At 45.9% G+C, this 12765-nt stretch overlaps 1 protein-coding gene across 1 annotated transcript; it reads right to left on the reverse strand.

The window, feature by feature from the left end:
- Positions 1 to 1402: 1402 nt before the first annotated feature.
- LOC127389346 (uncharacterized) lies at positions 1403 to 12052 on the reverse strand. Its single transcript, XM_051629759.1, has 11 exons — positions 11641 to 12052; positions 9349 to 9483; positions 7989 to 8113; positions 7612 to 7680; positions 7081 to 7194; positions 6162 to 6277; positions 5805 to 5860; positions 4349 to 4401; positions 3588 to 3715; positions 2969 to 3125; positions 1403 to 1899 (listed from the first exon to the last, which is right to left on the reverse strand). The coding sequence occupies exons 1-11, from the start codon at positions 11842 to 11844 to the stop codon at positions 1797 to 1799; spliced, it is 1260 nt and encodes a 419-aa protein (XP_051485719.1). The 5' UTR covers positions 11845 to 12052; the 3' UTR covers positions 1403 to 1796.
- Positions 12053 to 12765: the final 713 nt, after the last annotated feature.

A 12765-nucleotide genomic window follows, 5' to 3' on the forward strand; every position in this document is an offset into this window, starting at 1 on the left:
CTGCCAGCCAGAAAGAGCCAGACCAATCAATACCTTCCTTAAGGGATGGGTTTTACATTTTTGATCTGGACATGGAATTATTTTACAGCAATTTCTCTAACTACCAATCCAGAGTAATAGTTTTTCTCATTTTCACTGACACCTCTAAAGACCTTGCTTGAATATGTGCCTGTGTTCCCTAATGTTAATTAGGGATGTTAATTAATGTGTTTTTTGTCTTCAAGGAAAGAAAATATAATAAAAACCCCAACCAACCAACAAACAAACAAAAAAACAAAGGAAGGAAAAAGGTGACAAAAACTCCACAGAAAAAAAGGAACAAATGTTCCTGAGATCATAGCACAACAAGCCATGTACTTAGTAGGAACAAACTGTGATGTATGACATGGTTATTTTTATAACCTTTCTAAAATTACCTATTTGACTGATTTCTTATGTGTAAAGAGAGGCAGAAGCCTTCCCTTGTGTCAGAGAACCATTGTCCCCAGTAATTTAGAAGCTCTTTGTTTCAGTGCATTGAGACCTCCAGCACATAGACAGATTGATGGCACCTTTCAGTTTGTGCAAGACTCACAAGAAGGCCTTTCTTAATTCCACTGTAACTAGAGAAGTGTTTAGAGCAGAAGTCCAGCTAAAATTCAAAGCTCAGGAATCAAAGACTATCCCTTAAGAAATGCAATTGTAAGCCTGCTTCACCCGTGGTTTGGGGTGCAAGGAGGGGCATGGCACTTACACCACAAATCTGTGTGTTCAGTGGGGTACAGCACCCAGGCACAGGATATTATGAATAAATAAATAAAGAAATATTTTAATATATATATGCACCCAGATTTCACTCCTTCTTACATGGAATGGAGATACTATTACAAGATAGTATGTACAAATAGTATATACAAAATCCGTATGATGCTCCCAGCAGTTACAAAGCATTGCTGCCTGGCATAGAGAATGAGGCAACTTTCCTGAATTCCTCCTCTCTAGATCTTCCACTGAGTTATTTTTTTTCTTGATGTATCATGAAGAATGCTTGATTTTCAGTACTTAATGGCAGGATTCATCTAAGTAGGGAATTCACTAGAAGCTGGTACATTGGGCCAGCCTGGGACTAACATGGATGTTGTGATTAATATGGCATCTAAGTCCAAGCGAATAACAAGAAATTCAGATTGTCTTCTAAATCAGACCACCAGCCCATGGCTTCCCTTCAGACAAGAGAAAAATGTGTTTGTACCACATATTTCATAGGCCACTAATGCTATTCCTACAGGAATTCCTCATTTAAATGTGCTTTCTCCTACTTCTTCCAGTTCAGCTCTCACACACTCACAGCCAAGACTATCAAATCAGTGGTAGGACCTGTAAGAGTTTTCCCCACTTTTTAATGACTACAACAATCAGCAGGTTCAGGAAGACAGAGCTTTTATTTCAGAAACAAACCTGAAAGTACAGAGGTACTGCTGAATTGGGTCAGAGATCCATGTAACCCAGTCTCCTGGTCTTCACAGCGGGGAGCAGCTGGCAGCTTAGGGAAAACACCAAAAGACAGAGCATGGAGCAATCCCTCCCAGTGCCCTCCTCCAGCAACCTGCTGTTAAATTGCCTCCAGACCCTCACAGTTCTCAACCACCAAGAGCTGTGCATCGATCTCTTTTCTTTCCAAATCCTTTTATACCATCAGCCTCCGCAGCATCCTCTGACCATGAGTTCCACACTCAAAACTGTGCATTTTGCAGAGAATAGCATATTTTTTTGAAAGCTTCTGCTTGTTAATGTCACTGGGACAAGCTTGCAAACACTCATGGGGGAGAGCTGTTGGTTGCAGGGTGCCAGGAGGAAAAGTCAGGTCCTTCAGCTTTTGAACCGAGCTGCAAATTTGGAACCAGCTGTGTAGCTTCATCCCTGCAAAAAGAGCAGCAGTGCTGAGTTGGTGAGGGGCAAGAAGCAGAAACACACCTTTCCATTTCTAACATGGGGTTGAAAGGGAAGCAGATACAAGATGGGACCCTGTGGGAATCTGGTTGGCATTGCCCAATTAAATCTTCTTGAGGTGGATCTAGAGATGTCCAGGACTGCCTGGACTTGCAGAGGGTGCCTTGTTTGGCTTTTAGCAGAGACTTTCTGTGCTGGGTCATTTCCTCCACCACACAAGTTTTGAGAGCCAGGGGGGGGAGTGGAGCAGGTACCTGGCAGCAGCTACAGGCCAAAGTTTCCAGCCAGAGGGTGTTTGGGGATTTAGTGGCTTATTTTATGTGCTTTAAATGCATCTGGTTTTCAGAAGAAGCTGAGCCCTCTATCTCCTTAAAGTCATCTGTGGCACGCCAAGAATTAGTGTTGCTTTTAAACTAAATGTAAACAACAAAACTTGCCTTTTTTTCATGGGAGAAAAGAGACTCAGTAGTGAAAAGGCTGCAATAAAAGACTGTGCCAATCATGTGGCTGTTGCACTTCACTGAGAAGCCCATGTTTTGTTGCTAGAATCCTTTCTGCTAGAAGAGGCATTCCTGTATTGATTTTCTGAACATTTATGTCTTCTGTGCTCTAGTCTGACAGATACTTGTGTGAGAAAGTTTTGCTCTGTAAACAGATGCTTTTTGGGGTAGAGGACTCATTATTTTTATAATAAGACAGATTGCCTAAATAAGCCTCTGGAATGGGCAATCCACCAACTCATAAACCTGTCAGGAGATCTGCATAAAACCTTGCATAAACCTGTATAACAAACAACCGAACGAGTGCCCATGGTTTGTCTGCAGGTATGAAGTGCTTACACAATCATTCCTTTTCAAATAATATAGATAAAGGTTTGTCAATGTAATAAACCCACGAAGCATGAAAAGAACAACATTTCTTTAAACTGTGTAAAAAAAATATGTGCATTTATGCTTCTGGTATCTACAGAGTGGTAGCCACGTAGGTCAATATAGGAGGGTAGAAGTTCTTTACCTCTTCTTGCCTGTCATTGTTTTACCTGTAATAAAACTCAACCAAGCCCCAGCCTCGTGTCAGCCCGTTCAGTTGGAATTCTGCAATGCACTCGTGGAAAACCCCGCTCCCAGTCAGGCCGTTGTACACCACGGGGCAGGCCTGCTTCTCCAGCCTCGCACAGACATCGAAGTACTTGCCACCTTTCATAAGAGTGAAAAAGGAAGAATGTCTTCAACCTTCAGTAGTGTTTAATCTCCAAAAAAATACCTCACTTTTTGCATGCTTTTCCAAAGAGCAACGGCTTCCCTGTCTGCTTTGTAAATGAAGTAAAATCTTTGATCAAGCCGTATTTCCAGAGCAACTGAACCCACCTCATATGATTTGACACCTTGAAAGTGAAAATCACACCATTTCTCTGGATTAGCATCAGCAACAATCACCACAAAGAGAAACTGTAACTTTCCCTCTGGTACAGCCACCTGCACAGCTGCTCTGGCTGCACACAGTTCCACCAACCATGCCCCACACCTAGGACTTCAGCACAACATCATATTTTGCAGGGTGCAAGATGACACAATTAGCTTTCATTTTTCTCTGAGGCTCACACTCAATTGCATGCCAAAAAGCTGAGGGCAAATACAGTTGGGCTCCATGTAGCTTACCAGCAGTAAAACTGACTCCATGCTCATCCTTGATGACACCATCAGCAGCCATCTCGGCCAGCGAGGCGTTGGACCACTCGATGCCAGCCTTCCTCCCGTCAGGGAAAAAGACATAACCCACAGTGAGGCTGGAGGGGAAAGAAATGGAGCAGAACTGAAGTGTGACCAAAGCTCAAGACGACCAGCACATTGGCTTTTCAATGCTGAGCGTGGCCTTCATCCCTGCAAAGCTGCAGGGATAAAGAAGAAAGGCTGTATGGTGGGATACTGGGAATGCTGAGCAGGGGAAGCTATGCAGGCAGGAAAGATGAGGCTTGCAGGATGGATTGTGCTGGGCAGGTGGGACAGGCAGGTCATTTGGTTCCACATGGCCATGAACTCTGGTCTTTAACCTGAGTGCAGAGGGCACCAGTCAGGAAGGCAGGGCTTCCTGTGCAGTGCCCCATCACAGATGGACACACCTTCTTAAATAGCTGGAAATGCTAGATTTGTCCCTCTAAACCAGGCAGACAGCAAGGCAGGCAGCTGCATCAGCCACTCAGTAGTTGAATGGGAGGGAAGTAATTGAAGGCAAAAGCTGCCCTTGTGACTCATTGCAAATGGAAAATTAGGCAGAGGGAGTGGGGAGCAAGAGGGTGTGGGTGGAAATTGGGCTGTCCAGATTCACAGCAAGAATGTGCACCTAGGTGACCTGCAGAGCAGCTCCTGCCACCTTTAAGACAAATCTTTTTTTTACAGCATAAACTTCCTTGGTTACTTACTTGGTGGTGGTAGCTGGCATATTAATAACTGTTAAATGTGATGCAGTCCCATCCTGTAAGAAAAAATAGGCTAATTTGTGTGGACTCATTTGCATGGATCATTCACTGACTTGACCGAGAACTGCTGGATACAGCTCATGAATTTATACTTTTAAATCTTCTCAGTACATCTGTCATGAAGATCTGGCTGCAAAGCAGAGTCCAATAATACCAACCAGACATGGTAAGGACAAATTAAGGACAAAAGAAAATCCACAGCAAGCAGATACAAGAGGAAAAGGGAAAAAACCCATGTAGACAAGTCAGCTAGCCATGTTCAAAACTGATGGGCAACCTATCAAAGCTGGGCCTGCTTTGTAACCTGTATTATTCTTGTAACCTATATTATTCTATGCCTGAGAGCAGCATACAGAAAAAATGTTGGATAATAAGGAACTGGAATCTCATGTTTTTATTCATTTCTCTCCCATCCTTGAGACTGAATCCCTTCAAGCTCCACTTTGGCTGCTGCAAAGCAAATAAAAGCCTGCACTGGTGTTAGGTATGTGCAGACACTCAGGATGTGAGGACTTCAATCAGTGATACACTTTAAATCCTTCTTAACAAGCAGTCAGATGGCTTTTAATTAGGAGAAGAAGAGCCCCAGTTAAGTCCTGAATAGCTATGACAAAAAGGGAGTGGTTAATACCCAATTATACACATTACAGCACAAAAACCTTATGAAAAGGAACAGGCATGCAGTAAATCACAGCAGCTACTGGATCTGCACATCTGTGGGATTTTCCAAGGTGTGTTTCTGTGCTGGGAAAAGAATTTTTATTCTGAATTCACTCCTGCCTCCTGCACTCCTGCCTCTAACAGAGAGTTTAGATTTCTTCACACCTGCATTGGCAAAGGAGATGCTTTTTCAGGAGCATCTGCTGGGGGTGCATGCCAGCTTGTAACACCAGCATTCAGCATTTCCCCAGGCTGTGTGCCCCCAGCAGCCACAGCTCTGCCACTCCCCCAGCTCTGCCACCACAGCAGAGCTGAGAATTCGAGCACAGGCAGAAATATTTGCTGACTGTTGTCATGGAGGCTTTGGATACCTTCAAACACCTCAGGCTCTCCAACAGCCTGGATCAGCAGTGCATGCACTCCCTGAGTCCCAGGTATTTGCAGCAGCTGAGGGTGTCCTGTAAAGCTGCCTATAGGGATTTTTCTTAAAAAAATCAACCAAAACAAACCAGTTTCAAGTCACCAAAACAACTTGTGGTTCAACTGGCATAGCAAGATCTCAGGTTTTACACACATGGCTCTGCTTTTGAGGAGGTCCCAATGCTGCTTTGTGCTGGTGATGGCACCAGTTAGCACTCCTGGTTGCACACCTTATTTCTGGACACTGAAATGTGACCGACATGTTCAGAAACACTTCCAGTTGGCTGGTTCAGTAGCACATTGCTGTGCTAATACCTACCTCAAAGTGTGCCAAAATCATCACGTAACGGGAAATCTCAGCCCAGTTCCGGACACCTGCAAAAAACAGCCAAAATCACCCAGCCTCAAATTCACCTTCGCTGGAAGATTTGAGCTAATAGCAGCTGATTTGATATTAACTTTGGGTGAAGAAGTATCCATAATTGGTAACACGGGAAGAATATGCATGTCCCCAGAACAGTCATGGTATTTCCTCTGAAATGTCTTAACTTCACACCCAGTCGTGCAACTGGTTATTTTTAAAGATAATCTGTAGTCCCACTGTCCTGCCAGTACCAGCTACAGTGAAGGCAGGAATTCTTCCCCCGAGGGAGGGAATTATCTCTGGTGCTGTTACCATAAGAGTGGCTCCGAACGCCTTTCAGGGAAAGTTCAGTCTTCTCTTGGTTTTCCAGTTCAATTTCTCCAACAGACTGGCCCCACTGCTCGTGTCGGAAGTGCTGTTCCCTTTGGCTGGGAGAAAGAAAAGAGGGAATCAACACAGGCAAAATCAACGTGGCCACAATGCCAGTCATCTGATGGACTTATAACCCAACATGAAGGAGGGATTTCAGAGGACCTGGGTTGTGGCTATGCCAGGTTTTACGTATTAGGAATCACATTATCATTTCCCAGTTATTGCTCCATCGTGTCTATGAGATACCTGAGAATGAAACATGGCAATTCCCACCCTAGCAGATTACAAAACTGCCCCTTGTTTGAAAAAAATGCTGTACTACCAAAGAGTTGCTGCTTGGAAGTCAGAAGGTATCACCAAGCACAACACAATGTTGATACACGTGTTTTCTGCTTGTATTAAGCAACACATTATTGATCCTCAGGTTTTGTTCCTGTATTTTCAGCTCTCTGAACCTTGTATGGTAATGAAAATGCCCAATTTAGCCCTCTTTCCACATGATTAAATTCAATCCTTAGATACACCTGCACCACCGGTTTTGGAAAAGGCCTAGATCTGGCTGCTAGCAATGAAAAAAAGAAAGAATAAGAAATATTCCTAATGCTCAGGGTTTTATAGACCAAACCTGTGGGCAGGTCCCTCCACACACATATCAGAAAGACCCCATCCATGTGCAGGATCCTTCTTAGAGGTTGCCAGGTCTGCTGTGAGGAGACACCTGACAGGGGCTGTGTCCTTTTTAGATCATTTCAAATTAAGGCCACCTTCTAAAATCACTTCTAGCAACACAGGACAGACCCTGAGGAGATCTGTAGAAAAATGACAGTTAACCCTAGAAGAAATTGATCTTGCCTCTCACTTTTTGACCCTCTGGAAGAACTCGATGGTCCACAGTTCCTGGGCAAAAGCGCGTGCAAATGTGCTGGGGTGGCTGTCAACATTAAAGTTAAAGACTTCTGTGAAGTTCTCCCAGCTAGGAAAAGAGAGGAGGGAAATAAAAACATTATTAGCTTAACTTTCAGGTCATACCAGGCCAAGCTGTGTATTTGCTCCTCTGACAATGGCAATCTTTGTATTTTATCATGACGGGAAATTCTGATTTTCATCATTTTAAATACATTACTGCTTTTCAAGGAAGCAGACAAAAGGAAACCAAGACAAACAACAGTCAACAAAGTGCCTAGGAAGGGGAGCTGGCAGGGCAGTGCTGCTTTCTCTCATGTAGTCTGTCCAGAGGTACAAATGCAGCATTACTCCAGAAATACTGTGTTCCTTGGCCAGCAAGTCATTTTTTATCAGCCAAACCAAGTCCATAATCAGAAAGCAGAGGCAAGGGCTTCGTGTGTTACTTTGCCCACATGAACCAAAGCAAAAGGGAAAAGGTTCTTACTGTAAAGAGAATTTAACTGGGACTAGTTCACCTTCCTCTTCACTCCACTGCTGTCGGTAGGGTCCTTTTCTGGAAGGCAAAGCACTAGAGTTGTGCATCACTGCTAAACAAACAGCAAAATGTTTCTTATGTGTTTGGAAGAGGATGCAACACTGCAGAAGAATGATGCTGTTGTGTGAGCAGGTAGAACAGCAATGCTGTACTGCAGCCCTGCACTGGGTGTAGGTATTTCCAGCTGTATTTTCATTCCATAAAAATCAATGTGTGCTACTGGTACCAAATAGCTTTTGGCTCAAGTCAGTTAACTATATTTCCAGGTAGTGTTCAAAAATCTTGGGTCTTAAGTGTAGATAAATGAAACTAGAGTGCTGCAGTACCTGAGTAATCCATCAAAGCTTATTTTCCAGCGTGTTTGGGGCTCTAAGTATTCAATAGTGAGCCCTCCTCCACTCCAAATGTCTTCAGATTCATCACTCACCATCATGTTTGGATGTTGTGGGTGCTAGAAAGACATTTCAGGAAAACATTTGCTTAGTTCGATGGTGGGGATGCCAGGCAGGTGAATTCCTACTCTGACAGTCCTCGGCAGGAGGAACATCTGTTTGAAATGGCTTTTCAGTTCCACCTGCATTCAGATCACCAGGTATTAGGGAAGGAAATTTGCATCTAAAACATCTGAGTCATTGGATTATTGTTTCTGATAGTACAACTGAATTACTTGTGCAAAGGGAGGTCACTGCAAGAGCTCAGCTCCTTCACTAGTGACTCTGTCAAGCCTGCAGCCAAGCTGATATACAATTTTGGGGATAAACTGACTTTTAGACTGAATTTGATGAATTCCTGAAATTATTTAAATTTCCAGTGCATGCAAGCTCCCCAAATTCTTCAGCTGCTTTTTCAAAAATATCTTGTTTCCTGTAGCTGTCACCTTCCTACAGGTGAGCTTGAGCCCATTGCTGTAGGGAAGGATCTACAAGGTCCTGGACTTGGCTGGCAGTTCTAAGTAACAAAGCTACAAAGTGGTATCATTATACTAAATATTACTAGGAAACCAAGTAATACACATCAAGCTTTTCTGTTTTGATTTTCTGCAAATAGAATGTCTCCTGCTTTTTCTGGTCATGCCTGCTTAGCAAAACATATTTGTGAATGTAAAGTTAATTGAGTGCAAAGGGATTTATGTCAGATCTTCTCTCCTGCTTTACTGTGTAGTCAGCTACTAAGAAAAAAACACAATCCACAGTCAAAATAAATGATTTATCCTGGGTTTTAGCAAGACTGAAGCAGATGCACATATAACTCCCTAAAAGGTTCCCTTTCTCTTTACAAGAGGCAATTCCACAATGATTTTTATAGCATTAACTCACTAAAGAGGGGAAAAAATCAACCATAACCATACAAGATCACTTCTTAACCATGTGCTGCACACCATCAGAAAGACTGAATGCTCACATTCTTCCTGGGAGACTTCCCAAGAGAGCTTGTCAAAAAGATGCTGGCTTTGGGGACATTATGGGAAAAAGGGAATGAGTGTCAGATACCTACTTAAAAAATTAGACTTATCAAGTAATTTGGCCAGTTCTGCCACTGTCTTTAGTCACAGCACCAATGTCTTACTGTTAGGATGTTAATGGAGTGAAGATGCAGAGAACATGAACTTTTGCTTGGGATCCTAAGACAGGTTCAAGACAGGAGTTGAGCACTGCTCTGGAAGGTCATCCCACTGCCACCACTTACTTCAAACTCTCCTATTCCATCCACCCTCAGGAAGAGCCACATCTCACACATCCCATTGGGACGTTTGGCAAGACGAGTGATCAGGAAGGTCTTGTTGGTCTCTGCAAAGCCCGTGAAGTAAACCGAATCAAGAGCCTAGGGAAAGGGAAACTGGTTTCAGCTCCAGCTCCAGGCAGGAAGGGGAGGGGAGAGGAGGTGAGTTTACTCTTTGTTTTCTGTGCGTTTCTTCTTAGGAATCAAATTTTACTTTCACTTTTTATATTTAACAGCTGGGGTCCCAGCAAACAACCAGAGAGTTTTGCCACCAGCAGTGGAGACTCATTCACAAAACAGGACAATCCATGTGTGGATGAAATGAAAACATGCAGTTAATCTGGCATACACAGCATTAATTGACACAAAAGCATTTTCCCTTCCTTGTTTTCCCATTTCCTCCTCAGGGCAGATATAGAAAGCAAAGAGGGAGGAGAAGATAAGGAGCTTTAGAGAGGGAAAATAATTATTCCATGAAAAGTATGGAAAAGGTAAAATAATCTCTGAATTAAGATGAATATTTTGACAAATTCCCTTGGTCAAAATCCTTGCAAAATGTGTCCTCAAAAACAGTGTTTGCAAGCAAGATACTGAGTCTGTTTCTCCATTTAGCTCCAGGTTTTGTGTAGGACAACTTATACTTAAGGGAAACATAGAATTAGAAGGGAAAAAGGAAGAGAAACAAAGAAAGTCGTAAGAAGCCCAGCACTTCACTAACATGATTAGCAGCTGGGCTGCTTTGGGGCCTGTTAACATCTCAAATCCCATAAACAGTTAGGCACAGGAGTCCACAACTTCCCATGCAGATGTGTGTTTTCAAGTACTTGTGCAGAACTCACTCAAAGTGAAGTTTTAAAAGCTGGAAAGTGGAAATGAAGATCTGTGGATGCATTTTTGGGCATGGATGAGGCTCTGCTTCTGAAAACTTATTCACCATAAAATGCCCAAGATACTAAAATCAGATTGTTATTGTCCTTGTGCATACAGATAAGGGGGGATTTTTGAGGGCACAGTCTGGGAATGCACACAAAGTGAGTCTATTGGATGCCAATGCAAAAATCCAGAGACAACATTTCTGGAAGTATTTTCCAGGTTGGTTTTTAGACCTCCCTTGTAAGTGTTGCTCCAGTGCTGCTGCTTGGAGGAGCACAGAGGAAATCCCAGACTCCTTGGCTGTATCTCAAACCATCCTGTGTGTCACTTTGATTTGGAAGATGGTGCCACTCCTGCCCTGTGAAATTTGGTCGAGATTGACAAAACACTTCAAAACATTCCAAGCAAGCAGCTTAATTCGTAGCAAGGAAAAACTAGAGAAAACAGTGTTGTTTTTGTTGGTTTTAAATACTAAGCAGAAGCCTCAATGTATTTGTTAGATTTTTTGACTTCAGGATTCCCAGAGGGCTCCAGGAAATGTTAGCAAGGAGTTGATTTTTCACGAGAATGACTTAGGATGCAAAATCCAAAAGCTGAATCTTGGCGTGGCAAGGGAAACTGAGGGAAATCCTGTCTCATTATCCCCTCTCACCAAACAAAACAGCAAATTCACCCGAACCTCCCTGCTGGGCACAGTGAGAATGTTGACAGGATGGGACATGAAGGCAGGCAAAGCACAGGGTTAAGACACAGAGTTTATTGTTTATTAAGCAGACAAGTACAGCTGGAAAACTAGATTCAGTTCACCGAGTGTGCAAAAGTAAAAGGAGTCTGTGTCCCATAGTGTGTTTGCTTCTTCCCACCAGTATCAGCTGCTCTGATTTGAGTCCATCTTTTTCCCTGCAAAGGCAAGATCCCCACCCCGCCCTTCCAGGGGTGAGCTGAAGGGAGGAAAAAGGATGCGGGTCCTTTATGCAGCTTTACGGGTGAGGTGGGAGGGAGCGCCAGGCACCAGGATGCCGGGGATGGGGGCTCCTGGGGGATGCAGGTCCCAGGGGGATTCGAGCTGCAGGGATGGGTGCGAGTCCCTGAGGGATGTGGGTTCTGCAGGCGGAGGGGGTGTGGGTCCCTGGGGGTACGGGTCCAAGCAGAATGGGTGTTGGGGGGGAATGGGCATCCCAGGGGATGAGGGTTCTAGGAACTGGGGGCTGGGGGTGCTGGGAACGGTGTCCCAGGGGGGTGACAGGAGCGCAGGGAGATGAGGGTGCCAGGGATGGCAGGGAAAGCGGTGTCACAGAAAGGGTTTCCAAGGAAGAAGCTGCTGGGGAAGGGGGGGGTCCCAGGATTTGGGGTGCCAGGTCGAGGGGGGGGAGGACGGACACTCACGTGGGGGTCGTGGCGGAGCAGGCGGGGCCGCCGGGGCTCGGCGGAACCTGCGCCGGCCGCCCGCTGCCTCCAGGCGCTGTGGAACAGCAGGAGCCAGCCCAGGGCCCAGCGCTTCAGCGGGGTCCAGGCTCCGGGGCCGCCCGCCCTCCGCACCCCGAGCAGCGCCAGCAGCGCGGCCGCCAGCAGCGCCAGCAGCGCCGGCATCGCGGAGCGGCGCGGAGCGGGGCGCGGAGCTTGGGGCTTGGGGCTTGGGGCGCGGAGCGGGGCTTGGGGCGCGGAGCGGGGCTTGGGGCGCGGAGCGGGGCGCGGAGCGGGGCTTGGGGCGCGGAGCGGGGCGCGGAGCCGCCAAACCCCGCCTCGGGGCCGCTCAGCGCCGGGTGCCGGGGAGGTGGCGGTCGTTTCCGTGCGGGCTTGTCCCGGCTGTCGGCGCGATGAGGTCACTCTGGGAAGTTGCATTTGTTTATCTTTTCATTTTATTTTAATTTTTTACATTCCCCCCCCTCCCCCCCCGCCGCTTTCCGCCTCAGCCCCCATCTCAGCGCACCCCTCACGCAGCTGGGTGGAAGCGCTCGAAAGGAAGAGGTTCAGGCACTTCCCTGGGAGAGGCGCAGCCAAGTTTCTGGGAGCTACTTGCACTTCGTGTCGCGGTGCGGGAGGAGCGGGCTTTGGGGTCTCCCCCCCAGAGTGGGGGGGGATAAGGGCAACACCCGCGGCTCTTCCCCGCGGCTGAAGGCTGCGGGTGCTCCCAGCTCTTTGATTCGGATGGCGGCTCTTATTGTAGGTTTCTGACTGGGGTTTATTGCGCCCTCAGCGCAAGTGGGTCTTCTGCTTGTTGCCAGCTCCAGCCAAAGGGCAGGGAACAGGCTCAGTAGCTCGTTTCATCCAAGGCACCAAACCCAAAAATGGCAGCAGACGTCCCTTCAGCATCTCCTGCAGGCACCGTTTCTGGAAGCTGTATCATTTAAGGCTTTCGGCCAGCAGGGCGATAGATCTTTTTATTCCTTTTGCAATAAGCGAGCATGTGGTCTCCTTGCCCTATGCTAAAATAAGCCCAGCCTCTCCGGACGGGTTGAAATGCAGCTGATCTCACTGTGGAGAAAGATGTTGCTCTCGGAACCCGTGCTT

This window comes from Apus apus, chromosome 11 (assembly GCF_020740795.1).
Source record: "Apus apus isolate bApuApu2 chromosome 11, bApuApu2.pri.cur, whole genome shotgun sequence".
In the NCBI taxonomy this organism is placed as follows: Eukaryota; Metazoa; Chordata; class Aves; order Apodiformes; family Apodidae; genus Apus; species Apus apus.

Bases quoted from the DNA above. Each gene is read 5' to 3' on its own strand.
- LOC127389346 (XM_051629759.1), bottom strand. From the start codon at position 11,844: ATGCCGGCGCTGCTGGCGCTGCTGGCGGCCGCGCTGCTGGCGCTGCTC. The intron at 8,114-9,348 runs GTAAGTGGTGGC...ATGTCTTTCTAG, and splicing joins ATGGAATAGGAGAGTTTGAA to CACCCACAACATCCAAACAT. The intron at 7,195-7,611 runs GTAAGAACCTTT...CTCTTTTCCTAG, and splicing joins CCAGTTAAATTCTCTTTACA to CTGGGAGAACTTCACAGAAG.